The sequence below is a fragment of the Lagopus leucura genome, unplaced genomic scaffold (assembly GCF_019238085.1).
Source record: "Lagopus leucura isolate 7727_CA_CO unplaced genomic scaffold, USGS_WTPT01 Super-Scaffold_760, whole genome shotgun sequence".
In the NCBI taxonomy this organism is placed as follows: domain Eukaryota; kingdom Metazoa; phylum Chordata; class Aves; order Galliformes; family Phasianidae; genus Lagopus; species Lagopus leucura.
In genome coordinates, this window is record NW_024962257.1 from 7004553 (window position 1) to 7030548 (window position 25996).

General features: G+C 49.8%; 1 protein-coding gene across 1 annotated transcript in view; it reads left to right on the forward strand.

Moving 5' to 3' along the window:
- The first annotated feature begins 57 nt into the window (after nt 1-57).
- HS3ST4 (heparan sulfate-glucosamine 3-sulfotransferase 4) overlaps nt 58-25996 on the forward strand; it is a 43684-nt gene continuing 17745 nt past the window's right edge. Inside the window, exon 1 of the mRNA XM_042864552.1 lies at nt 58-671. Coding sequence (XP_042720486.1) covers nt 58-671 — 614 coding nt within the window. The remainder of the gene's footprint in view (nt 672-25996) is intronic.

The following is a 25996-nucleotide window of genomic DNA, read 5'->3' on the forward strand; positions in this document are numbered from 1 at the left end:
GGGAGGCGGCTGACACCATGTGCGCCCGCTGCCCTGGGCGAGGAGCGGGGAGCAGCCATGGCCCCCCCCGCGCAGCCGGGGGTGCCGGGCGGGCGCGGCTCTAAGGTGCCCCCGGCGCGGAAGCTGCTCTGCATGTGCAGCCTCTCGCTCTGCCTCACCTACCTGTGCTACAGCTTGATGGGGGGCGCGGGCCCGGCCGCCCTGCGTTCCCCGGCCGCGCTCCCCGCCACGGCGGCCCCCGGCGCCCCGCGTTCCCCGGCCGCGCTCCTGGGCACGGCGGCTCCGCGCTCCCCTCCCGGCCCGCCCGGCAGCGCCGCTGCCCCCACCGCCTCCGCCGCTCCGCCGCGGGCCTCCAACGGCAGCCGGGACGCGGGCGCCTGGACGCGGACGCCGCTGGCCCCCGGGGAAGCGATCGCGGCGCAGAGCGGAGCCTTCGAGAGAGACCCGCAGGAGTCCAGCACCACGGACGAGGAGCTGAGCCGCGCCGGGAGCCGCGGCACCACGCCGGACTACGGCGAGAAGCGGCTGCCGCAGGCGCTCATCATCGGGGTGAAGAAGGGCGGGACGCGGGCGCTGCTGGAGGCCATCCGCGCTCACCCCGACGTGAGGGCTGTGGGCACCGAGCCCCACTTCTTCGACCGCAACTACGAGAAGGGGCTGCAGTGGTACAGGTGAGCGCGCGGAGCCGCGCCGGGAGGGGCTGAATGGGCTCAGAGGTCCCGGCGGGGCGGGAGGTGCCGGGGGGGCCTCCTGCAGCCGCGGTGGTTTAACGCGGTGCACCGGTGGCGTGCGGAACCTTCCCCGGCTGCTGCTGGGCGCTGAGCAAAGCGCGGCAGTTCAGCTGCACGGCGCCCGAATGGGTCAGAAATTAACAACTGCGGAAAGAAGGAAGGGAGCGCGTTGTTCCAGGTGATGCTGTGGGTTTTCGAGTGGAGAAGGATGCTTCTGTCACACCGGCTGCAGAGGATTCACCCCACAATTAAGATTTACTCTTTATTCAACAAGTTCCACATCCAAAAGTTTTTGAAGATTTCTTCTTTTCGTTGCAGGATTTAATTAAAAATCCCAAAATGTGTTTGACATCGCGTAACACTTTAAGAGGCTCTTATACTAAGAGTTCTGACTACTAGAAAATCCTGAACCGCAGTGAGGGAAGGCTGAGTGCCTCGGCAGGTGTAGCAGAGCAACGAGTTGTGCTGGCTCAGGGGTTGGCAGTGGTGTTTTTTCCCCTTGGTTTCTGCCTTCCTTCCTTTTTCTCTCTTTGATCTCAAACCAAAAAGCATGCAGTGTATTAAGTGTAGCTTGCAAGTTACTGTGGCTCTTTAGCTCACAGTTATGAGAAACCCGTACTTGTTTCGTTCCAAGAAGCAGTGGCTAAACAGATGGGTTCTGCATTTTTGTTACACGTGTGCTCTGAAAATTAAGGAAAAACAGGGGCAGCAAGTTGGTTACTGCATGCCTCAGCCAGGCACCCTTTATTGAAAGAGCACTCACTGTTTTAATGAAATCAGTATGTAAATCTGAGGAAGTCTAGCCAACTTTGTGTGGATATTGTAAAAGCAAAGTCTTCGCAACACCCATTCGGCGTGGCATCCGATTGGCCTTGTCAAAATGCTGAGGGATTTTCTTGAGGGACTCCAGTAAAGTGGAGATCAGTGGTTTGAAAGTACATTTGTCTCTTTTCGGAACGCTGTACCAACTCAGAGAAGGAATAAAGGAGTGGATGCCATTATTTTATTTATACGCTTAAGCAAAATAATCTCAGATACAGTTCTCTTTTTTAAGATTTTTTTCCCCATAGGAAAGCTTTTCCACGACAAATAAGTTCAGCAATTTTGCTGGAAGAGGCTGGAGAACAGCACAGAAATAAACGGGTTTGGTTTTATTCAAAAAGGGTAAAGAAGATCAAGCACAGGATATGACAAGCTGCTTTTTCATCTCGAAAATCACGCTGCACAAAAAAGGGCTGGAGAGGGGATGGAACCGCACTCCTGGAGCAAACAGCACATGCGGGTTTTCATTTGCAGAAAGTGCTGTGAAATTTTTCATCCCTGCAGTAGCTCCGTGGCCAGCCCAGCTGGTTCCTGGTGCTGGTGATATGCTGTGCTGGCAGGAGGCGTGAGATGAGAAGATTGGGTCAGAGCTGATTTGTGAGGTCCTGGGCAGAGTAGGATGGAGGATGGATTCTGTGGTCATGGGGTAAATAAATTACTTCACTGTTTAATTATCACTGTGGCCCTGAGCATTTGCCCCGATGGTTTAACCTAAACCATCTTCCACCTGCCCACCCCAAGCACCGTTCTTCTCCTTCCCCTGAGAAGCTTTGCAGCCGTGTAGGAGCAGGGCAGCGGGTCGCACAGCGTGCAGTGGGGACAGCACCATGTGCACCTATAGGGATCACATCCTGCCCAGGGCTGAGATGAACTGAGATGAACTGACTGCTCCCTGCACGAGTAACTGAGTTTTCCTATCAGCAGATATTTCTGTTTTCTTTTTATTAAAGGAAAAAAAAAAAAAAAAGCAACCACTGAAGTGTTTATAGCAGCATCTCCTTACAGTGACTTTTATCACTTGTTTACATCTTGAACATAACACTTCCTTTTACAAATGATAAGCTGTTAGTTTTTAATGTGGTCAAGTTTATTTTTTTTCTTCTGCAATGAAATAAAGAAATAGCAGTCTGAGTTCCTTGCTTTGTCACTGCTGCTGAGCACATCTCCCATCGCCCCGTGGAGCCGTGGGGAGGAGCAGCTCCTCCACGTGCACTGGTGTGAGCTGGGTGTCAAGCAGCTCTGGTCTGTGCTGCCAGGGTTGCTCTGTGCCTGTGATGTGCTCCGGGCTGCCTGAAGGATGGGCTTGGTGATGGAGCTCTCCTTAAGCTGCACTCAACGCACCATGATGTGCATTAGCTTTTGTTGATAATTTCCTAGGGATTTTCAGTGTTGAATGTAACTCCACTACTATAAAACACTGTGTTAGAGGGGTAACTGGAAGTGAATTTTAACCTTTTGTTTTGTTAGCAGTGTGGCATTGCTTATATCTGGTGCATGTGTTACTTGCCCACCTTCAGTTCTGGAGCCATGATACCCAGCAGCAGGCGTTACCTTGGATAGTGGACCCTTAACCAGTGTGCTCTGTCTCACCATGGAACAGGTTGTTCTGGCAAGGAACAGGTGTTTGCCTTTCCTTTGGAAGCCACTGGTGACTCCTTCTCATTTTACATTTTTTCCTCAATCATGGGATGTGCTGTTATTCTCCATTGGAATCATTGCTGACTTGCAGTCAGGCAGGTGCAGCGTGGCTGCTGCCCTGCAGCGGTTGGAGCAGCTTCACACCAGGGCTGGAGGGATCTGGGGGCAGAGCTGGAGCTCAGCACCTGCGTAAAGAGGAAGAACCTGATCAGAGGACACTCAGCTGGGTTGGTCTGCTCATGAGAGTGACCAAAGCTGTAGGTTTGAGCACTTCCAGCATCTCAGCCTCTCTGTGGGCTGAGTGGGACAGTCCAGTGCTATGAGAAGCTGCCTGCGGGCTCGGGAAGGCGAAGTGGTTCCATTCTGCCCATATGTGTTTTGCAGGCTGTCTTGACATCTGGTGTTTTAGCAGAAAATTGAGGACGTGTAACCGTATTTTGAAAGCAAATGTGTAGTTTTAACAAAAATGCGATCTCCGTAATGCAAGGAGAGCACTGAATGGAGATTTGAAGTTCAGAGGTTTGAAGATTATTCTAAAACCTCACTCTTGGAGCTCAGATCTGTGTACACGTGCCAGTTGTTGGCCAAGCCTTCATCTGTGGCAGTGTCTCTGCAATCAGACCGTGCTGCTGGTGCTCTGCCCCAGGCCCCCGGGTGCTGAGCAGTTACATGGACATAGTGCTGTGCGCGCCGTGGTCCCGCTGCAGCCGCTGCAGGGAGCACTCACCATGACAGGCAATGAAATGGTTTGCATGTCTAATGCTATTTTCACGGCCTGTCTGGTTTGTATTTTCTTTCTTTTTTTTTTTCTTCCTTTTTTTTTTTTCTTTTTTTGAGTGTTTTCCATAATGGTCAGACCTGCATGTTGCTCTGTGAGCCACTGCCTTGGTACAAATAATGCGCACCACGACCAGGAGCACAGCCTATTCAGAAAACCAAACCACTTCCGTCAGCTCTGCACTGATGGGCACTATAGGAACACCTACAGTGGAAGGACAGATGGTTTTTTTTCCTAACAACAGGCACCGCTGCCTGGTAACTGCTCTATTTCTCTGTAAAACGCCTTCCTAGTGGGCTGTGCCCTCTGCACTTCTGGTAACTTGGGGAAAGGGTATTGATTTTTTTCCTGGACCTGCTGTGAGTTGGCTTTTGCTGAAATGTAGTGACTCAGCTGCCCTCCCACCTCTCTGGATCCAATATATTGGGATTTATCTGGTTTGAAGGCTGCAGAAGCATTTCCATGTAACGCAGCTCTTCCGACACCTTGTTCTCATCACCTTTCCCAAACCTTTAGGTATGGATCAGGTCCTACCATTGCATTACTTTTCCTAGCCCAAGTCTTCCATGCAATGCAAGCACTCCCATGCACCACTGACCTTCTGCCAGCGCCTGTCCAGCTGCAGCAAGGCCAGCATGGGTGCTGCGGATGGCTTGTAGGCTGGTGGCTGTGAGCACAGGACCAGGCTGTCCTGAGTCTGTCCCTGCGTTTGCCCTTCTGGAGGTTGAGAAGAGGCCACTGAAGCATCAGGTGTGGAATTTCTTTCATGCCCAGAGCTGCCGTGTGCCAGACCCACAGCCCTACCCTTTCCCTGCGTGCAGAACCAGGGGAACCCCCATCAGCCTCCCTGGCCAGCAGTTTTCTCCAAGCCTTTCCACTCCGTTTCAGATCAAGGATTGGGATGCAGGAACAAATCAGGCCTCTTTGCAGTGTTTTATCACCTGATGATGGTTAACCACAGGCTACTTGACTGTAGCCATGGGAATGGCAGCAGCTTTCAGCACCCCGTGCCTCTTCACGCTGTGCTCGCTCGTTCTTGCAAAGAGTGTGAGATGAGTGTGAGGACAACACGCGGGCAGGGGATTGCTGCAGGAGCCCAGCCTGCAGAGCCCTGTGTGGCCACAGCTTCCTGCTGCTGGGCAAGGCAGCAGTGGGGCTCGGTGGCTTTTGGAGCATCACTTAGAGCACACAGGGAGCCTGCAGTAATCTCACTATTACACTATGTCTTCAAGCACATACTTTCTGTAGGATTTTGCTCGATAATCCACTTAAGTAAATGCTACAGTGCTTTGCCTCTAATGGTTTAAGTGTTATTTGTAGTGTCAAAGTTTGTGAGCTTCGCTCTGTGTGTGAATGCTGTATCACTCAAGCATGTAGACGCTACAGAAAATCCAAAAATAGGCCTTGGGAAAAACAGCCACCTTGGAAAAGAGAAAGGCGAAGAGTCAGTTGGTTGTATTCATGGGTTTAAATGATGAGTCTGACCCCGGCTCGTTTTTTTGATTTACTGAGGCTTGTTCTGCTCTGTTAGAAGCACCGACTGGCGGCGAAGGAACAACAGGTTCTCAGGGAAAGTTGTGGACAAAGCCTTTTGATTTTTGAAGTAAAAATTCCAGTATAAATTGGTGACACCTTGTATTGAGAGAGGTTTGAGTCCTTTGCTTTTCATGGATTTCTCTTACCTCTTGTTGTCATGGGGACTTCTTTTCCCTGAGTTATTATATCATGCACTTCAGCAGAAATTTTATTGCTTTGGGGGCTGGAGAGGCTCATGTGGGACATTTCTCACTGCTCATGGTGTAATACACAGAGGTAATTTCTTTCAAATGATTTTTGCTTGAAGTGGTTTCAATGAATTGAGAAGGGTAAGAGTGTGAATGAATGGCTGAAATGTTAGTGCTGAGTTCAGGTAAAGAACATACACCATCAAACTTTCCAGAGCATTAAATGTGGGTATTATAATTTCACTGTGGTATGTAAGTAGGCAGCAGTCCATTTTATCCTTTTATTCACTTTAAAATATATACATATTAGTTAGGATTTGGAGTGGGTTTAAATTGGCTTCCAATCCCTTTAAAAAAGTTTGGATAAAACCCTGAATAAAAGAGTCATCTCAGCTTCAGAGAGGAACTCGGGACCCCATTGCGAGATGCTGGGGCTCTGCTGCCTGCGTGGCCATATGGGGCTGGTGCAGCCATTGTGTGTTTGTCGGTTGGGTGGCCAGTTGGGTGAGCGGATGGGTGGCTGGTTGGATCATTGGTTGGGTTGTTAGGTGGTTGTGTGGTTGGATGGGTGGGTGAGTGATGGGTAGTGTAGTTAGGTGGTTGGTTGTGTGATTGGTTGAGTGGATGGTTGGATGATTGGTTGAGTGGATGGTTGGGTGATTGGTTGAGTGGATGGTTGGGTGATTGGTTGATTGGTTTGCTTGTTTGGGTAACTGCTGATTCCAGGCTGAGCAAGAGTATTCAAAAGCCGTGAGTCTGAAGGCTGTGGGAAGGATTCCTATTTATGGAAAAACTACCAGTATTTTCAGATCTCCCATTTCCATCCCCAGAGTCAACACACCAATTTAGTAAATGTTGCAAGGCGCACTATTTTCCCCCTTGTCATATTATACATCCAAGCATCAAGGATGGATCATAAACTTGCTCTTTATGGCTTTAACATTTCAATTGCTAGTCACATTTTATGTAAATGAAGGTATTTACCTTGACAAGCTCTCCTGTGAAGTACAGTACTTCTTTAAAGAATTTATTTGGCAATATAAACAGGCCAAACGCTGAGGGTGGATGCAAAATTCACAATTGATTTCCCAGCTAAGTACTGCGGGGTCCTCCCAGGTATCCCAGAGGCTGCCTGGCCTGATCCCATCAGTACTGGGGAGAAACTGAGGAAGGGCAGCTGAGGTCAGAGGAAATAGTGAAGGGATGTCAGTTGGAGCCACCAACTTACTGAACAGCACTGATTTCAGATAAAAATAACTCCATCTGCCAGACTTTATTTTGTATTATAGTGATCGCTGTGTCACATTTCGGGCAAAAATCTGATTTCCATTCCCTTCAGAGCCAGACTGGAGGAGGCTTGGCCTCTTCCTTTATTAGCAGGCAGTCATTGTGGTTATGAGTAGCTCTGGTAGCCTGAATTTTTAGCTCTCCTTTGTTTTATCCTTTCAAGAATATATCCTTTCATCTTGCATTGGGATGGGTGCAGTAATATAATATACTTTCTATTAGTGTTCATCCACATCTGCAACTAACTTTATTTTAGCCTCAGTTCTGCCCTTTCTGCATTTGTTCTTGATGGACGTTCATATAATTAAGCTGAGCAAGTGAGCACGCTCATGGAGAGCTAACGTCAGGAGCGTGTGTTAAATAAGCATTTGGATTCAGCAGCTGACAGCACAAGCTGAGATCACCCAGCCAAGAAAAAGACAAACACATCTGTGTGAGCTGGGGGAAGGGGCTTCAAGAGGGGACAGTGCTCCCCTGGCCAGCTGCCCCCCAGATCTGGGAGCTCTTGGGTAAAGGAATTGGCATGGAGGAGGCTGGCTAGTGAGACAGGGCTGCACGGCTTGGGCAAGCCATTAATGAGGAATTTCTCAGCTCCAGTCCCACTTGTTTAAAGATACACCAAGCCTTTTCCATCCAAAGTGCTGACTCATGAGGGGCTGATGTAAGACCATGGATCCTGAAGTCGTTGCTGCTGGAGGTCTTTAATTGGCATTTGGTTCCTCCTCCTTGGTCCTTCCCCCAGGGAGCACAAGCATTGATTCCGCTGCTGCTTGCCTGCACTGTCAGCACTCGCACCTCCCGGCTCGTTTCTCAGCTACTCATTTGGAGTGCACAAATCCCAGATCATCAGCTCCCACCACCATGTGGGGACCAGCGGGGCCAGGGGGCTGCACTGGGCTATGGGCCCGGGGCTCTGCAGAGTGAGCTGGCACTAAACTGGGGGGCCTGGAAATCCTCAGGCAGCATTTTGGGCCACCTCCCAAAAGGAGCACCCAGTCTGCACTGTCCTGACTGAGGGTCTCACCCTTTCCTGCGGCTGCTCTTGGGCTGCTCTTCCCCTTTTCTGCTCCTTGGTGGCTGCTGTGTGTGGATCAGCATGGGAAGAGGGAGTGCTGCTGGGTGTGCTGCACATGCCTACATCAAGAACAATAAAGGTTCCTTACTCAGCTCCAAATCCTCTAGAAACCCCCCCCCCAGAAATCAAAGCACAGTGGAAAAACGCCGGAGGCAATAACTTCATTGGTAAACTAACACATTTAGCTGAAAATTTCTAAGACCCAGCAAATCGTAATGCAATTTCCTATGCAAAAAGGGTTTATCTCTATCTAAATATTATTCTGCATCGTTACTCATTGTAGGAAAGCTATTGCTCTCCTAGGTTAACTGATTGAACTTTGGAAATAAAGCAGCAAGCTTATCGTACTGGCGGTAGCTTGACTTTTATTGCTCCTAAATTGTGGTGATATTGTTCGATGTGAGTAAACGCATATTCCATTAGAAAATATTAAAGTTTGGTACAACTTTAGAATTAAAGAGATTAAAAGAGGCATTTCTGCAATCTAGTCCACCATGAAATTGGAGTCTACTCGGTATGTAAAGTGTGTAATACAAATAACCGAACAATTAATGACAAAAGGAAGACTGGCATGGATTTAAGGCTCCGACTACCCTGGATTTCTTGAGGCTGGAATGGCAGCAGGGGAAATGTGTTATTAGATCATTACAGGCTGTTCTGCTTGAGCCACTGCTGGTGAAGGTACCTCAAGGTGCTTCATTATTACCCCATTCCCACGTAATATTCCAAAACCCAGGCTGTGGTCGTCTCTGCAGGTCATCCATGTCTGTGCCGTAGTCTGGGCAGCTAAGATCTGAACAGGTTTATTTGGGATGCAGATTTGTGTCCTGCAATTGCAGTGATGTCCTATGAACGAACACAAATTGCATTACTAGCCCAGCCCTTGTCCAGCACGTTGTGTAGCAGTCATTTTGCACGTTGGTGCCCCTGTGCTTAAATGTACAGCGCAGACTGCATAGTTCCTTCTTCATTAACAGGATTTATATCCTTGGTGTTTCTTGCTGCCTGACTTAGTGTTGTAATGAAGAACACGAATGCTGCCTTAATTAAAATGCAAACCCCCTACATTTATATATATGTCGCCACTGAAAATTAAGGTTCACTAAAAATTAAGGTTTGCTGAAAACAGTGAGTTTAAAAGCTTGTGGCAGGTTTAGCTGCTGCCTGTGAAATGGGTGGTTTGGGAGGAGCAGCCTCTGAGGCAGGCTCAGCAATCTGTTTGTCCCTGGGCAGTGGGATGGGGACATGGGGCTGGGACTTGGTGTGGGTATGTGGGGCTGGGACGTGGTGTAGGAATTTGGGGCTGGGACACAGTGTGGAGACACAGCGTTTGGATGTGGTGTGGAGTACATGGCTTCTGGCTCCAGCCCAGTTGCACATTGGCCAAGGATGAGCACCGGTCCCAGCCTGCAGTGCTCACCGTCAGCCTGCTGTTTTACCAGGGAGGTGCAAAGCAGTTTAATGAACTGGAGAAATTCTTCTATAATATTACTACAGAAAAAGTAAAAATTGTAAATGCAAACATTCCAGACTTTCTCTCTCCGAGCACTGTGCATGCATTGCCTGTGGCAGTATTATCAGTTATGAAGATATTTTGCATTCAAGGATTTGCAGTTTCCAGGCCCATGAATATTCAGACCCCAATTCGCCCTTTCTGTCTGTGCACTGGACCTATCCTTTCCTTCTCTCCATTTTTTTTTTTCCAGCAGATTCAATTAGTTCTATTTGCTGCTTTAGCAATAAAACAATTCCCTTTGTGGCATTAAAATGAGTTTGTTTCATTATTTCATTTGGCTTCTTGTTATATGTTGGAGGAAAGGAAGGGGCCGTGCTCACCGCCTGCCCCTCTGCGGGGGGAGGGCTGCCAAGTGAGGATGCTGGATGCACTTGGGGCAGCATTAAGAATTAATGAAGGGCATTTGCTCGTGTGAGGCGTGGGATCCTCACTGACGGAGTCAGTCTCAAAGCTACGGGTAAAATTGGACCAGTCCCAGAGATTTTCAAGATGACTTTGGCATCTGGCTTGCCCAAGTAGCTTTGGGCATGTTGTTCTGTTGGAAACATTGGAGAAGCTGTTTCTGCTCAGTTCCTAAGCACGCAGACCCTTTGCCTTGGCTGTTAGTAATGAAATGCAGAGGCTGTACCCACGTTTATTTTAGCTAAGGCACAAGTTAATCTGAGCTGAAACATCAATTTAAATCCAGCATCCCAGTTTATTGAACTGTCGCTCCGTGGTGGCTGGGTGTGCGCTGTGCTGGGCTGGGGCCAGGATGCTAGTGGCATTTTCTCCCCAAAATGCACAACACGGCGTAAGGAAAGCACACAAGTGTTGTGAGAGTCGGAATAGCGGTGATTATGTGGGCTGGGTTTATAAATAATTATACAGAGTGCCAGAATTCTTTTAGCAATCTGCTCTTGGAGTGCCCTTTCAGGGTCTGTGACGGCGTCAGGTAGCTGCGCGGTGTTAACAGACCCATAAATCATCCTTGTTTCACACTGTGCTAAACACAAATCATATTAGTTACAACACTGAGGAGCATCTAAGTAGAGAGAAGAGAAAGGCAAGGTAGAAAGAGGAAAACAGATTTAAATCTAATTGCTTTCTCACGTGTGTTGGCTGGGACACAACGGAGGGCTGCAGGAAGGGAGGTCAGCAGAGGCTGGGTGCTCCACTGCCATCACACTGTTAGCAGCACACACTGCTATGGGGGATGCACGAAAAGCCACGGGGCTTTGTGTATTCCTCTTTGACTAGGATAGTTTGAAACAGTGGCACTGGTTCCAGTTCCTTTTTCATTATGAGATTAAATCTAGAACCAAATGAGAATGGGGCGAGTTGGGCGGCGCTGGGGGAGGCAGGTGCCCATCTCCCCATGGGGAGAGACGTGTGCTGCGTCCTCACCTTCACTGTAACGGGGAACCAACCTCCATTGGCTGCTGGGGGAGCTCTGCTGCAGGCTGATGTGATGGGTCGTTAACGGCGAGTCTGAACCGAACGGAGTACGGGAGCTCAGAAAGGAAATATGTCTATTTGGGGTGGGAAACTCTTTTAAAAGGAAGAAAAATTAGAGAGTCCAGCGGGGTAAGCAGGACTGCAAAGTTAAGTAATTAATCACACGGGTTGTAACTTGGAAAGGAAGTAAACGTGATAAAAGGATTTGTCTGAGTAGATTACAGACAAATTAGAAAAAAAAAGGAGGGGTCATCACCGACCTGGGAATTGTGCTCTTTAGAAGTCTTCAATCATTCTCACAATCAATTCTGCATTTCCTTAATAGCAGTGTGAAACATGGCTCGCTCTGCATTGTCTTAGATTAACCGCTAACTGCAAACCATACATTAAACGAAGTATTGAATATTTGTCTCTCAACAATACACTTGGAAATTGTTTATTTCCCTACTAGGTCTTCTGCAATGCATTTAGGTACTGTAACCTAAATTGTAAAATATATACTTGCAATATCCGCACTCGATATTCTCCCATGCACCGCTCTGACAGCAGCTGCGTGACGGCCCACAATTACAGCGAGTTTTTTTCTCCTAAACTGATTGTTTGTTTCTGGAGACAATTACGCTGACTTTATTATACAACCTATGTTTCTCTGCAGCAAACAATCAGCTTTATGGGTTTTCTTTGTAAAATACCAAGTCGGTATGCTCGCTAATATGATTCAATTGTATTGTGTTATCTGACCTTTAAGGAACTTGCAATCTATAACAACATGGTTCTACAGCAGATCCGCTAGTAAAAAGCCGCGACTTCTGGGAAATTCAGCCTGCAAACGAGTGCAGCCCCGATCTAAAAGGAGCAGTGAGGCCTTTTCATCCTTTTGCTGCTGGTCAGTAGGGCTGGTCTGGGCAGTTGCATGGGATGGGCACTCGGGACGAGGCTGGTGGTAGGAACAGGAACCCCCATCCTCATGCTCAGCAGTGAGGGATGCACCTTTCAAAGGTGATCAGGCTGTGATCAGGTGAGTGAAGGATATGAGATGATAAGGCTGGATATGAGATGTTGGATATGGCAACAGGTTGGATATTAGGGAGAGTTTGGTCCCCGAAAGAGTGGTTGGGCACTGGCACGGGCTGCACAGGGAGGTGGTGGGGTCACCGTGTCTGGAGGTGTTTGAGGGAGGTGTGGGACTTAGGGATGTGGGTTAGGGGGCAGTGCTGGTGGTAGGTGGACAATTGGACTGGATCTTTCCGACCTGAATGATTGTATGATTCTGTGTTCAGCAGCGAAGGCCCTGGAAACTGGCGGGAGCGTGGGAGCTGCTGACAGAGAGAGAAACACCTCTGAAGTTTTAATGATCGTTTCTCAGAAGCCGGAGGACGATCTGTGCCCAACGCTCAATGTTGTTTTTTTAAGAAAGTTTTCTCAATGCTCTGCATGGACTTTCGGCAGAGATCTTTGTGAAACAACTTTTCCACTGAGGAGCCGGAGATCAGAGGACCATTCTCTTTAATGCTCGAGTGTGCGTGAACTCACAGGGTATTATTTGAGGCTCTGCTACCCTTGTTAAAGGTCACCTTTTGATCCCATCAAATACCCTCTTTACCTGGAGATAAGATTTAGAAATGAAAGATGAGAAAGAAAGAGCTTAAGGAAGAAGGAGAACCTGGCAGCTCGCTGCTCCTGGGTGGGGTGAGGGGGTGGTGGCAGTGCTGGGGGTGGCTGGGAGGGGAGCACCGGGTGCTGGATCCCTGCAGCCCCATGCACTGCACAGCACCGAGGAAGCAACTCCAGACCAAGGTCACGGCTGAGGTCAATAAATAATACATGACAATTAATCTTGGAGACCTGCTCCTCTGGGAGAGAGGAGAGGACACTGCGGCGTGCGGGTCCGGGCTTCCAGGCTGCTGCCTTGGCTCTGTGTCAGCCCTGGCGAGTCAATGAAAAATGAGCCTCTGCTGGGAGAGCTGTGCTGGGCATTGGGCTCCATCCTGGCAGCCCCGCACCCACCCCATGCCCACCCTACCAGGATTTCTGCAATTGTTTGCTTCTTACAATCAATTCCCATTGGAGATGTTTTAAAATGTATAACTGTCTCCTTGAGACTACGGTATCCAGCAGGTGGTAACACTCAAAGCTTTTTCTTTTTAATCGGCAGCAAGGATTTACAAAGGAAACCTTGACTTTTAGATTGATTTTTAAATAAGCATATATTTAGCTGTTAGTGCTTGAAGTACATATTGGATTATATTCTTCTGCAAACAGAATATTCTAATTGATCTTGCTAATAAATAATGAAAGCCAGCCCTGGTACGTATAATTCAAGGTTACGCTGCATTTGTACCAGCTGTATTGGGGAGTTTTTTAATGCTTAAAAGCTTATTTCTTAAAAAAAAAAAAAAAAAAAAAAGCAGAAAAAACACCACGGTGTAGATGTGGGGAGGACGGCGAAACACTGTGCTTTTCTTTAGAATTTCCTTTTGTTATTTCCTACAGTGTAATTAGCAGGTGTCACCATTTGAGATCTTCTTATGTGCACAGAAGCAACATGAAGGGAGCGGGCAGCAGCGTGCAGATCAGCCCTGGGTTCCACCTTGTGATGCAGAGAGCCCGACCCTGCGTGCTCACGGAACAGCATCCTTGTTTACCAATCATAATGGGAATTTGTGGATATCATTGGGCTGGGGGCGCAGGAATGTGAGATTATCTGGAGGATCAATGTTAGTGTTCATCCTCCTATTGATCAGCACCCTGATGGCTGTGGCAGGAGCAGCTGCACAGAGTTGGGACACACCAAAGGTGCAAAAGAAGCTGAGAGGTCCTGTGCTGTGCGTTGGGCTTCCCTGAGCTCCTGCCTGGTGCTCCCAGGACCTGCTGTGTGCCTGTGGCCAGGTTTGTCATTCAGAGCAGCCACACAGCACAGCCCGGCACCAGTTTGCGCTTAACCCAGGGGATGGCTCTTGGACTGAGCAGAGCTGCAGCTTCTGGTACTGGTGCAGAATGCATTTTTTTCATAAGCTGCTGTCCTGCTGGAAGAGTTTTCTGGCAAACACGGATTGCTCCCTATGTTAGCTCAGCAGAGCCCATGAGCAGCAGTGACAGTTGTAACACAATGGAGATGGGTAACTGCGGTTCACAAATGTGTGGATTCTCAGCTTGAAGAGCATGAATTAATCACTCAGTGACATTGCAATTACCATACAAGATCGGGCATTTATTTGGCATTTAACATGTAATTAGGGGAGATAACTGTTTCTTCCCCATGCTAAGGTAGTGTGAATTGCAAATGGCCAGGTTTGACCTGGTGAGCGTCTGCAGCTCGGCTGCAGTGGCTTTGCCACAGGGCAAAGAGGTTCTTCGTCCAGCTAAGGTGAAGTGTGCTATTAAAGCTGACATTCGCTGCAGCCATCCACGCTCTGAACAAAATCCTCCCCTGCTGGAGTGACAGCAGTGCCCAGAGCAGTGCACAGAGAGTGGGGCTGCACTGACTGTCATCATGGGGTGGGGTCCCCAAGCCCAGGATCCTGCTTTGTGACAGCAGCTGTGGGCTGATGCCCTGAGGAGAGCATGATAGGGCAAGAGTTGGAGCCTGGTAATCTCCAAACATCCTCAGCTCAAGGATTAAGACAGGGGCCAGCTCGGGACATGGTGCAGGGCTTCTATTGCTGGCTGCTGGGGAGGGAGGAATCCCTTGGACAGGGCAGCCTCAGCCAGGCAGGGCAGAGGAGACAGTGAGGTGCAGTGGTGCAGAAGGCTGTACTCACTGCCGCCCTTTGGAGAGCAGCTCTCTGTTTCTGAGCACCATCCCCCACTGCCATCCTGTTGTCCACATCAAGGAGCCATTCTTAAATAAAGAGTGATTCTTGCAGAGTGGCCAGCACAGGTCCTCCAGAAGAGAGGGAGCGCTGCTGGATGCAGTCTGTGCCTCTCAGTGCAGGGAGAACTGGGACCCACTCACTGGCTCCTGCTTGCATAGGGCTGCTCATGCCCAGAGCGCTCTGGAGCTGCCCAACACGGGGCTGCTGGCAGCCCCAGGTGGGTGCACCAGGAGAGGAGTGCAGAGGCGATGAGGGAAAGACAGGGATTGTGGCTGGTGGGTGCTCATCAGCAAAACTGCTCCTTGTGGTTTTGCCTTATGTTTGTTTCAGGAGGTCATCATGAATATGGATGTGAGTATATGAAGAGCTGGGATGGGTAATTAGAAGAGAGCCCTGGAGCTCCTGGACTCCATTGCACTCCACAAGGGAGCTGCTCTTCTGCCAGTGAGGTCCTTGAGGTCGGGTGCTATCCCTGCACTGCTGTATGGGGACCAAACTGCTGCTGCCTTTCCCCAGGACCGTGCTGTGCCCGCCTCGCCGGCGCGTGGTGCGAGTCTGAGTCAATTAATGCTCATAACACCACTCCACCTCCTTTGAGAAGAGCAGAATACCAGAGCTGCTGTTATGATTTGTTAGGCAATGCAATTAGTTTAATATCAGAGAGCTCCCAGCCAGCCCACCCGCTCCCCAGCCTTGCACTGTGCATGTCTGGCAGAGATGAGACACACATGGGTCATGTCTGCTCCTTGCCACCACCTGCCCTGCTCCGGCTTCTGAATCATCCCCTGCTGTCACCCTTCTGTTCCATTAAGGCCTGATGTCATCATGACCTGTGGCTTGGTCGCAGCAGGCACCGGTGATATCACGGCCAGATGCAGAGTGTAAGCCATCCCGTTTGTCCTCAGCTGTTTACCTCCATGTCAGCCCTGGGGGTGCCGATCCCTCCTTTCTAAGTACAGCAGGCTCTGGGGAAATGTGCTGTCCTGGATTTGGCACCACTAGGAGCCCATGCTGAGGCTGTGAGCTCCAGCTCATCCCTGCCCTGGGACACTCTGCTGTGTGCTGCCCTTGGCCACAGACACACCGCTCTGTCTGCAGGCACAGTGTGGGCTGCACCTGTGAGCTGGGGGTGGTTGGGGTGCACTGTGCACACTGAGGGATGCCTGGGGACACCTGGAGTGCAGGGGCTGCTTGAGCACTTGTACACTTCCAGCTGAACCCTCAGCAATGAGGTTGTTCACTCCATTTCCACCTGCTTGAGGAAGGATCCCCGGCCCCTTGTGTTCCACCTGTGTGCCCCCTGTGTGCCTTGTCTCTTCTTAAACCTTTGCTATCAGATCTCATTCCTCGCAGCACATGAGGGCTGGGGGCAGTTGCCTTGCACTCTTCCCTCGCAGCAGATGAAGACGTCAGGCTCCTGACAGGCATTCTGAGAGCTGCCATTACATTTTTCCTCCTCCAATTCTTGAAATCATTTCACAGGGATTCAATTTTCTCTCTCATATTCACTCTTGCAAACAGATTTGAAAAACTCTTTGTTAGTTGAAATAGTCTCTGAAATGTGCTGCTGTATTTCTTTTTGCTATTCTAATTAGCCTTTTAACTCGGTGCTGCTTGTATTTATAAACGGCTAATCCTCCCTCTCCAGTCCTCCTCCTCCTCCACAGCAGAACATTTCCACTGTTTAAAGCCGTTTGCTCTTTCCTGTTTTCTGTTTCCAGGTTCCTTTGCTATTGCTGGTTAAACACTCAAGCTCTCGACGGAGCTCCCTGATCAGACACGGGGTCTCCTTTGCTGCAGCACTTTCCCTGAGCGAGATTCAGCTCCAGGCTGGCACAAGCCTTTGAGCAGCTGCCTCACTTCTCTCCTTCAAGATTATTTCCAGACCGCCTATTTTAGTTGTTCAGCTCCAACCATGCAGCTCCTGCAGAAATGGGCAACCAGGGAGGGGGGGGAAGATGGGGTGCACAAAGGCAGATCCAGTTTGCTGGCACCGGTCTAACCATGCCTGTGGGGACACAACCCTGCTGGGACGGTCCCTTCTCTCCACGCACAGCCTGTGTCTCCTGCAGCCCCCACTGCTGTGCAAGCCGCCAGCATCCCGAGCAGCACCGTGTTCTGAACATCTTGGATCCTTCCGCTCAGAGCAGCTTTTGCGTTTGTGCAAAGGAAGCAGTGTAACCAGATTTGTGTCCCTATCCATCATTCTAATTAATCACTGTAGTCTAAAATGCATTTCTACTCTTTGGTGCTTTTACATACTTAGGAGCTGGGGTGACCTGGTTTGGGTAGGGTTTCTATAAGCTCCTCAGCTTAATGTTGGTGAGTGCACCACCCCAAGGCTGGGAGTATAAGCATGCACTTATCCCACCAAAGCTGGTGGGAGAGTACCCCCATAAGAACATTTTGTTGTGCGCCTCTAACCCTTGACTTAGGAACACTTTCCCCATTAATGCTTTATCTCTGCATTTATGAAGCTTAAGATAACTCAGAGCTCTTCTGGTGCAATGCCAAATTCTAGCATAAAATATCGAAATGTCTTGTATGGCTCAAAGCTTTATCTGCAGGCTGGAGATGTAGGGCTTTCCTTTAAAGTAGCCCCGCTGCCAGAGCATGGTTTCAAAGAGCAAATATGCAGGGATCTGCTGGCTTAGCACAATTCCTAAATGCAGATAAGGCTTACAGCCCTCATTGCAGGTAGGAAGATTCCAGTGACAGTGAAATGTGTTTGATTGTGCAAATCTCTGGCTGTGGCAAGGAGAGATGGGGAGCACAGACAGATGGTCTGGCACAGAGCGCACGCTGGGAGCCTGCTAAGCACGCTCTCTAAAATGCATCCTCATTGCCTCGTGGCAAAGTCCTTTATAGACATGAAGGTGAGAGTGACAGGAGCCCTGACTTGGGCATGCTGGTGGCTGGGCTGTGATGTTACAGTCTGTGGGTTCTGCACGTCCTTTGGTGTGCTGTGTTCCTCTGGAGTGGGACCAGCTCTGCCTGCATTGCCTGCACTGCTCTGTGCTGCACTGCCTGGGCTCGGAGCTGGGCAATGCTCTTCTGCAGGAAGGGATGGAGGAGGGAAGGAAGGAGGACTGTGCAGAGATGCAGTGCTGAGTGGAGGTGGAAGCTGTGCTCCTTGGGGGCTCTGTTGAGGAGCAGAAGCCAGGACTTTTGTCCTAATACCACTTTTTAAAATGCGTATCTGTTACCAGTGAGCAATTTGCTTCACATGAAGTATTAGTCCTTGTCAAGATATATCTTTCCCATGCATAAACTGCATATTTTGATGCCTTGTTTTGTTATTCAATCTCTCCACTCCCCAAAATTCATCTCTGTTTTGTCATTTGCTCAATTCTTCTCATGTTTGTACGGGGTTTATGAGACAGCATGAGCATTCATTTTCTGCTTTGGGAATCTTCACCCCAGCAGCATGTGAGCCACCCCAGCCCCTCCCTGTCCTCTCCTCCTCACTCTCTGTGCTCCCTGCCCAGCTCTGGAGCACCACACAGCCCTGGAGGATAGGGCACCCCCCCCCCCCCCAACGACCCCCCCACTTCTCTGGGTTCAGGCTGCTCCCAGCCCTTTTCCTGCCCCTCCCATTGACCCTAGGATCATTTCCCCAAACTGGCATTCCCTCTGCTGGGTATTTCCTGCTCACAGCCTCCTTAAGACCTTGCGGTAAAACTTTACACATCATTTATCATGAGATGTATTAATGGCACAAACAATCTCTTAGCTTCCTTTTAGCTCAGCATGCCCGCCATGTGGTCTACTCATGACTATTAACAGCACAGATGACAGACCAGGCAGTGAGAGGATGTTTTCTAATTTGCTTTCCTCACCCCATTATGTTAGGGGGGTTCTACCACCCACCTAATTCTGAGAAGCCAGGGAAGACGCTCGCAGTACATCAGGGGTTAAAGCTGTGTGTGTCATTATGCACAGACCAAGAAGATTTCTGTCCGTTTCCCAGACCAGTCTGTATTTTTTAAGCATCATAAATCTGCCTCCCTGCTGCTAAAGCCAGCAAGAAATCACGCCTCGACGTGTCAGTCTCCAGTCAGTCTCTTGTCCTGATTTAAGCTAAACCATGCAACTGGTTGCTACTGTACGCGAATGCAAAAGTAAATGCCTCATCTGCTATGCTGTCGGTGGTTCTGCAATCATTAATCTAATGAAACTGATAATAACTCTTGGGGATGTGGTTCTGGGTGAAATCTCAACCAGAGATGCTGTGCAGCCCGTACTTTCAGGAGGCGATTTGTCATCTGCAGGATGGAGGCACCTGCAGTGAGCCAAGCGAGTCCTAGAAAAGCCAGTTGCTGCTTCTTGTATGGAGGAAGAGGCTTTTGTTGTGTTTGTCACATGGAAAGATCTGTTGGTGCCTGAGGATGGTGCACCCAGATTCCCACTGTGGCACCCGCCCTGCTGATGGTCAGAGCAGTGCTCCCATCCTGGGGATGGCAGAGAGCACTGAGGGTCAGCAATGCCTGAGCTGCCACGGCGTATCCCAGGGACACAGAGCCAGGAGACCACGCTCTGTTGAACATTTTACCATTTTGTCTTCCTAATGGCTGGAGGCTTTTACAAGAACATGCCGTTTTTGTCTGCGCTCCAGCGAAAGGAAGAAGGATGCTTCTAATCCGGTGCTGGAGAACTTGGCTGAGGATCAGAGATGTGTGCCAGCCCCTTGCTCTCCCAGAGTCTTCAGCAGAGACGCCCAGGAATGTTCCTCAGCCGTTCTTTAGCCGCAAGAAAAAGACAGCCTCTAAGTCAAAGCCTGAGCAGTTTGCAAACTAAAGCTGATTTTGATGAATGTTTGGATTTTAAAATATTTTGGGGAAAAGTTTCATTGTTGACAGAACACTTTCTTTCAGTTACTCTGGTGAACTGGTTTGAAAATGACAGTCAAAATGTGAAGGTTTATTTATTTCAAATCTAGAATATGAAAAAAAAAACACCCACAAAACACCAATAGGGCTGAAATCTGTCACGGTTGCATTTCTATAGACCTCAAACAATGCACTGAGAGCTCATAACATTTTCCAGGATGTTGCTCTTTCATCAGTGTGGGAAGAGCTTTTGATGTTTCAAAATCTCTTCAGGAGATGAAAACCGCTCCTTGTTGGTCTGTAACCAGCACTTCCTTCCAGGCAGCTCTGAGCAGCATCAGTGTGAGCTGGGCAGGTGCTGAAATAGATGGAGAAGGAGCTGACATCCCGCCAGGCAGTCCCACAGATCTGGAGGCCACCTGCTCCCAGCACTACCCAGCCAGGAGCGTTGCCTATGGAGACCTTCCAGGCTGCAGCCACAGTTGCAGAGACTCAGGCTGGAAATACATCTAGCAATCGAAAGAGCGTGAAAATTGAGGCTGGGAACTGCCACTGCCAAGAGCTGGAGGGCTGAGGAACCATCCAGAAGGAAGGGAGAGCAATGGGCTGCAGTGAGATCCCTGTGGGCTGCAGCATGCTGAGTGCTGGTACAGGCTTTGGGGTGTGCAGCATCCTTCCAGTGCAGAAGTCCATGCTCCTTCACTTTGCATTTGTCCTTACTTCTCTGCTAAGGCTTGTGGAAGGGAGGAATGGTGGGGGCAGGTCCTGGGGCCCCCCCGAGCCCACCCCATATCTGTGAGCATTCTGCTGGATCCTCACTGACCGCTTCAGAGGGGCAGAGGGAGGAAAGTTCATGGCTGAATTTATGAGGAGAAAGAGATTATCTGCAAACACTGAAAAAAATCACAAATGCTGTGTTAGGAAGGGAAAGTACTATCCCTGGCAAATGGAGCAAATTGGTATTAGCCTGCAGTCAAAGAGGATCTTAAATTATTGTTGTCTTTTTTGTATTGCTGCACAGTAGTTTAAAGATAAAAGCCATCTGGGAAGAGTTCAGATAAGTTGTTGCTGACTGCAGCGCACCGAGGTGAACCCACTGGCTGTGGCATTGCTGTGCTGCTGGGCTCGGGCTGATAAAGCCACAACACCCAGGGGCAGGGCAGGGTGATGCAGCTTCCCCCTCTCTGCTGTCCCCTGCATCCTCAGCCCCGATATCTGCCTTGGCAGAGAAGCAGTGCCTCTGCAGATCCTGCTGACTTGAGCTGCTGGTGGAAACACCTGCTCATTATGCAGTGCTGGCTGTAAATTTACTTTCTTTGCTTAGTCTGTGTTATGTTTCACTCTCTTCAAAGCAGGAGCTGGAAGCAGTGGCCAGAGGGCTGTCCGCTCAGCTCCAGTGGGTTTGTCCCAATTGCTCTCTGCCAGTGCCCACCACTCACCTGGGGCAGGGACCTATCCTGGTGGCAGCCCTGCACGCTGAGTGTCATTGCCAGGTCTGTGGCAGCCATGCTGGGACTGCGTCATTGCCCTGGGACTTGCAGTGCAGGAGCAGAGGCTCAAACCAGACAGGACGGGTGTGGGATGAGAGTCTTTGAGGAACTGTTTTACTGATTCCCCAATGGCTTCAAAATCTGTCTTTGTTTGGTGCTGCTTTTTCTCAATTGCTCGCATTGCATGGCAGCTTGAGCAGAGTGATAAGGCTTATGAATATGGAAATAATTCTCAAAGGGTGGGAGGGGGCTTTGCCGTGACCTGGGGCGTTTTCCTGAATCTCTCGCAGGAACAACATGCATCTCATGTCCAGCAGCCCCAAGGGCAGGGAGCCTACATGGCACCGCGGGCATCTCCTTCCCCAGGGAGCATCCACAGTGCCCAGTGTGCAGCCAGCGCCGTGCCCGGTCAGGTGCTCCCGCATGCAGCTCCAGGCTGCTCTGCATACATCCTCCAGCTATTGATCGCTCTAAAAATCTTTAAAGATTAACTTCTGGGAACAAATATAACATCTTTATGGAGCGCTGGGAACAAACTGCTTTCGCATTCGGGTGGCTGCTCTGTTGCACAGAGACATCTGTTTGCAACAGGACGCTCAGAGCAAATGATCTGTCAGCGTTCGAGGGGACGTGTCCTACACACGGCTGCCTCCCCGGCGGTGGCAGGCAGAGGTAACCTTGCCATGTACTGCAGCTGCATGAGTCGCACTCCAAGACGTGTTAGTGACACTTGTTACTACACCGAGTTCTTGGCATTTACTGGAAAATCAGACAGTGCATTCTCTGCTTTCAGCGTCAGCACAGGCAGGGCACGGCCTTCTGGTTGAGTGGAGGAAGCAGCTGGCTGTAGCTAGATAAGTTCCAGGCCTTTGGGTTAATATATATGAAGAGCTTTGTCAGTCTGTATGGCTGCAGGGCACTCCAGGCACAGGAAGCTTCCGTTGTGCCTGCACCACACTTCGGTTTAAGGAGGTTGGGGATGACAACGGGCATGTGTTGTCACCTGGAAAAATGCACAGAGTGAATGGTGTGTGCTGCAAACAGGCTCTGTGCAGCACCCTCAGCGCTGCTGCAATTGTCCTGCATAGGGCAGGGATGTGATGCCACAGGCCATGGATTTCAGTGTCATCTGAGAAATGTGAGATCTGTGATGAGGGTTTGCTGTATCTACAGGTGAATCCTAAGCTCTCACACTACTACAGCAAGTCCAGATTTTTGGAAAATCTGCTGTAGAAACAGAATTTATGATTTGTGGTAATCATACTCCTTCACCTTGCAGTTTTTGCTCTTTCAAAGTCTGGCTGGGGCCCAGCACTTTGCTCACAGCTGCTGTGCCGGAGCAGCCCTGGTGCGGGGCTGCATGGTGCTCTGGCAGTGGGCAGGCGTGTGGTTTGACCAGAATCACTTTTCCCATCTCACTTTCCACAAGGCTCAGTGTAACCCCAGTGCAGCCCCAGCACAGCCCCAGCACGATCATCCCTGCCCTGGGAGGCACAGACAGGCACGCAGGGACCGCATGCCCAGGAAACAAATGCTCTCACCAGGGGGAAGACCTCAGTGAGAACATTACTGCTGTGCTGTGAGTGAACAAGCCTTAACTCAGAGCACTGAATCACCGTCAGAAACCACTCAGTGACTGATACAAAGAGACAGAAGCCCGATCTTGGGTTGTCAATCCCATAAGCATCCTGCTGGGCTCTCTGACCTGCACCGTGCACTGAGTTTCCCCTTTTCCCTGGATTGCAATACTCTGATTAACATGGGCTGCTGCCAACAAACTTTCTCCAATATTCAGTCTGTGTTTTCCATATGTTAATTTCTTGCCATTACAGCACCCTGATTAATTACACTGTTTATGCCTCTAGAATATTTGCAGGCTGTTGCCATTGATGCAGGAACGCTTTATAGAAGAGAAATGTCTGTAGATCTGTAATTGCTTAATAAAATGCTGATAGAAGTCAAGAATGCTCACTATTACCCTGCGTTTTGTAGGACCAATAAATGCCTTTGTGTTCTGCAGAAGATTCAGATGTGCTCCTGGCGGTGATCACCTCTTGGCCAGGCCAGGCTGCTTCCAGCCTGCTGACCTCAGGGCAGTGCTGCTCCACAGCTGTTCCCTCTGGGCATCTCCCTGGCAGTGGGAGCTCATGGGTCAGAGGCTGCTTCAGCTGATGCTTTCTGAGCCTCAAAGTAAAAGAATGCTCAGAAAGGTCCCCTGACTCCCCCACAGTGCCGCCTTCCTAAGTGACAATGAAAAGGACCCATTAACATTTAGCTTCATTTCTGTTTATCGGAGAAAAGGAAGCTTTTGTCAAGCATCAAAGCTGGGATTTAGGACACAAAGCAAACTGCTTTGCTCTGGGCTTCTGAGAAACCCGAGGAAGAAAAACAGTTGTTTGAAATTCCCAACTAACCGAGTAAATCCAAACCCTGCAATTTGTGTTCAGCCAAACAGAAGGGGCTGAATAAATCACCTGTGTGCCGTAAATCTGATGTCTGGAGCTCCATTCAGGTCTGAAATTGGTGGCCCAGAGCACGAAGTCTGAGCCACACTGGGAGCAGTGCAGGATGCCCACGGGCATGGCATGGAGCAACCCCAGGAGAGATGCAGCAGAGCAAAGCGACTGTAGGGAAACGTAAAACAAACACATGGCCTGGAGTCCGGATGTGCAGTTTATTTTAAAAGCTAATAACTCCAGATAATTGATAGTGGAGTGCAGTATTTCCAACGTGTTGGATTACGAGCGTCTGTCGCTCACAAGAAGCTGTAACCTTGAGCTATGAGACATTATTGGCAGTATTTAACACAAATCTGTTTTCCATCATTGTCAAATCCCACTTCAATATGCACCACAGGAAGAAAGTCGAATGCTAAATTGATTTCCTTAATGGGAAGTGTTCTTCAGGAGATACCAACCTGTGTGAAGATGCATTAATAGGATTACAGTGAAACCTCTTTATTTTGTTTTACTTTTTATGGAGATATTTTATGGAGATTTTCTGTCCTGAGATGCCTGCGATGCATTGCTCCATGGCACACGCTGCAAGGGGAGCCCACTGCAGGAGCTGTTTGCCTCTGGAGATGGAGCTCCTGAACTTGGGACTGTTCCTGTGCTCAGTTTGTCAGCCCACCAGGGCACTGAACCCAGAGGGAGCACAACAGTGAGGCCGGGTGTTAAGTGCCAGGCAGTAATTTGTGGTGCAACTGGAGGAGCAATGTTTGCCTTCTCTGAGTGTGGGAGTACCGTAAGTGATAAGGTAATTACCTACTCCAGTGTAAGCTAATTGACAGAGAGCTAATTGACTTTTTAAAAGTTGCTGTTTCCCTTCGCAGTGCAGGGTGAAAGCCCCTTGAGCTCCTCTCTGCTGCTCTCCTGGGAGCAGGCAGCAAACCTAAAGCTCTGCTGGGAGCTGAAGGCACACAGCAACACCACTAGGCACAGCAGTGGTGTGGAATGTGGCTCCCTGTGTGTGTGTTGGGGCTGCTCTGGTTTGAGGAGAGCCCTGCAGCACGGTGTGTGTGGGAGCTGCTGACAGCCTGAGCATCAGGAGCACAAAGTGGTGCTGTGTTAAAGCATCCGTGGCAAAATGGTGGGCTGCCACCAAGCTCTTGCGTAGCAGAGCTGTGCCTTTCTTTGTGATGCACTGAGGATTGATACCTGTAAGCTGCCAGGAATGCAGGGAGGGCATGGCTGGCGTTGGGCAGTGCTGTGGAGCAGAGGGAGGTGACACAGCTATGGGCTCAGCATGGCGAGGGGCTGGGCATGCTGCGCTGCCTGCGTGCACCTGTTAGCACATGTTGGGCTGTGTGCTCTCATCAGAGATGGAGGCACACGGGGATCTGCAAACATTTTTCCCCGATGAGGATTCTAAAGCCTAATCCCTGTATCAGAGCAGTTTGCTGCTCCCTTGGGGCAGCACGTCTCTCTGCACGTGTTGAGGTCAGAAGCTGATGTAAAATCTCTTTGGCATTCCCATACCTGTCCCAGAATCCAGGCACAGACCTTTCCCAGGCTCACAGTTATAGTGTAACCCCCCAAGAGAGGTGATAGATGCCCCCGGCAGAGACACTGAGATTCAGAAAGCTGAGCACAGCATTTCTGATTGCACGCTAGCTAACATACAGGAATGTGTAGACTCACAGGAGAGTACTGCAGCTTCCAAAGTAGTGCCTTCTCTGGAGGTAATGTGGAGCAAGGCATCACATTGAGGGACATGTTGTCCCAGGTTTCATTGACAGAGAAGGGGAGAGCTGCAGTGGAGTTGTGCTGGGTGCCCATGTCTGCAGCAGGTCAGACCTTGTTCACCTGCCTGGGTCCTGTGCCACAGCCCAGGCTGCTCCTCTGCAAACACTGCATGCTGCAGGGCGCAGCAAACTGCTTGGAATGGGAGGAAACACGGAGCTGTGGCTCAGCACTGCTGGGCTGCTGGGATGGCAAGGCTGCAGGTCTATGCTGAGCATTGCTACCTGGAGCCAGCAAAGGCATCTTGTCCTTACAGAGGAGTATTTGTGACTGGCCAGATAGCACAGAAACACCTAATGGGATTACCTGGGATGCTGGGATGTGAACATGCAGATAGCTTTGTCCCATGCAAAGCACAGCAACAAGAGGGTACATCTACCCAGAGGCAGAGGCTCTCAAAGGGCAGGGAATCAGACAGATCTGATGGCCCCAGTGGAAGAGTGGGCACTGTCAGGGTTTACATTTCCTGGCAATGAGAACAACTTCCCTTGGCACCTGGCTAATTCCAAGCAGAAGCTGCATGGGGAGCACAGTGCAGATAAGTGATAGCAGCAGGGCAGGTGCAGAGCCTGGAAGCAGCCCTATCCTTGAATTACCAGTGACATGCGGG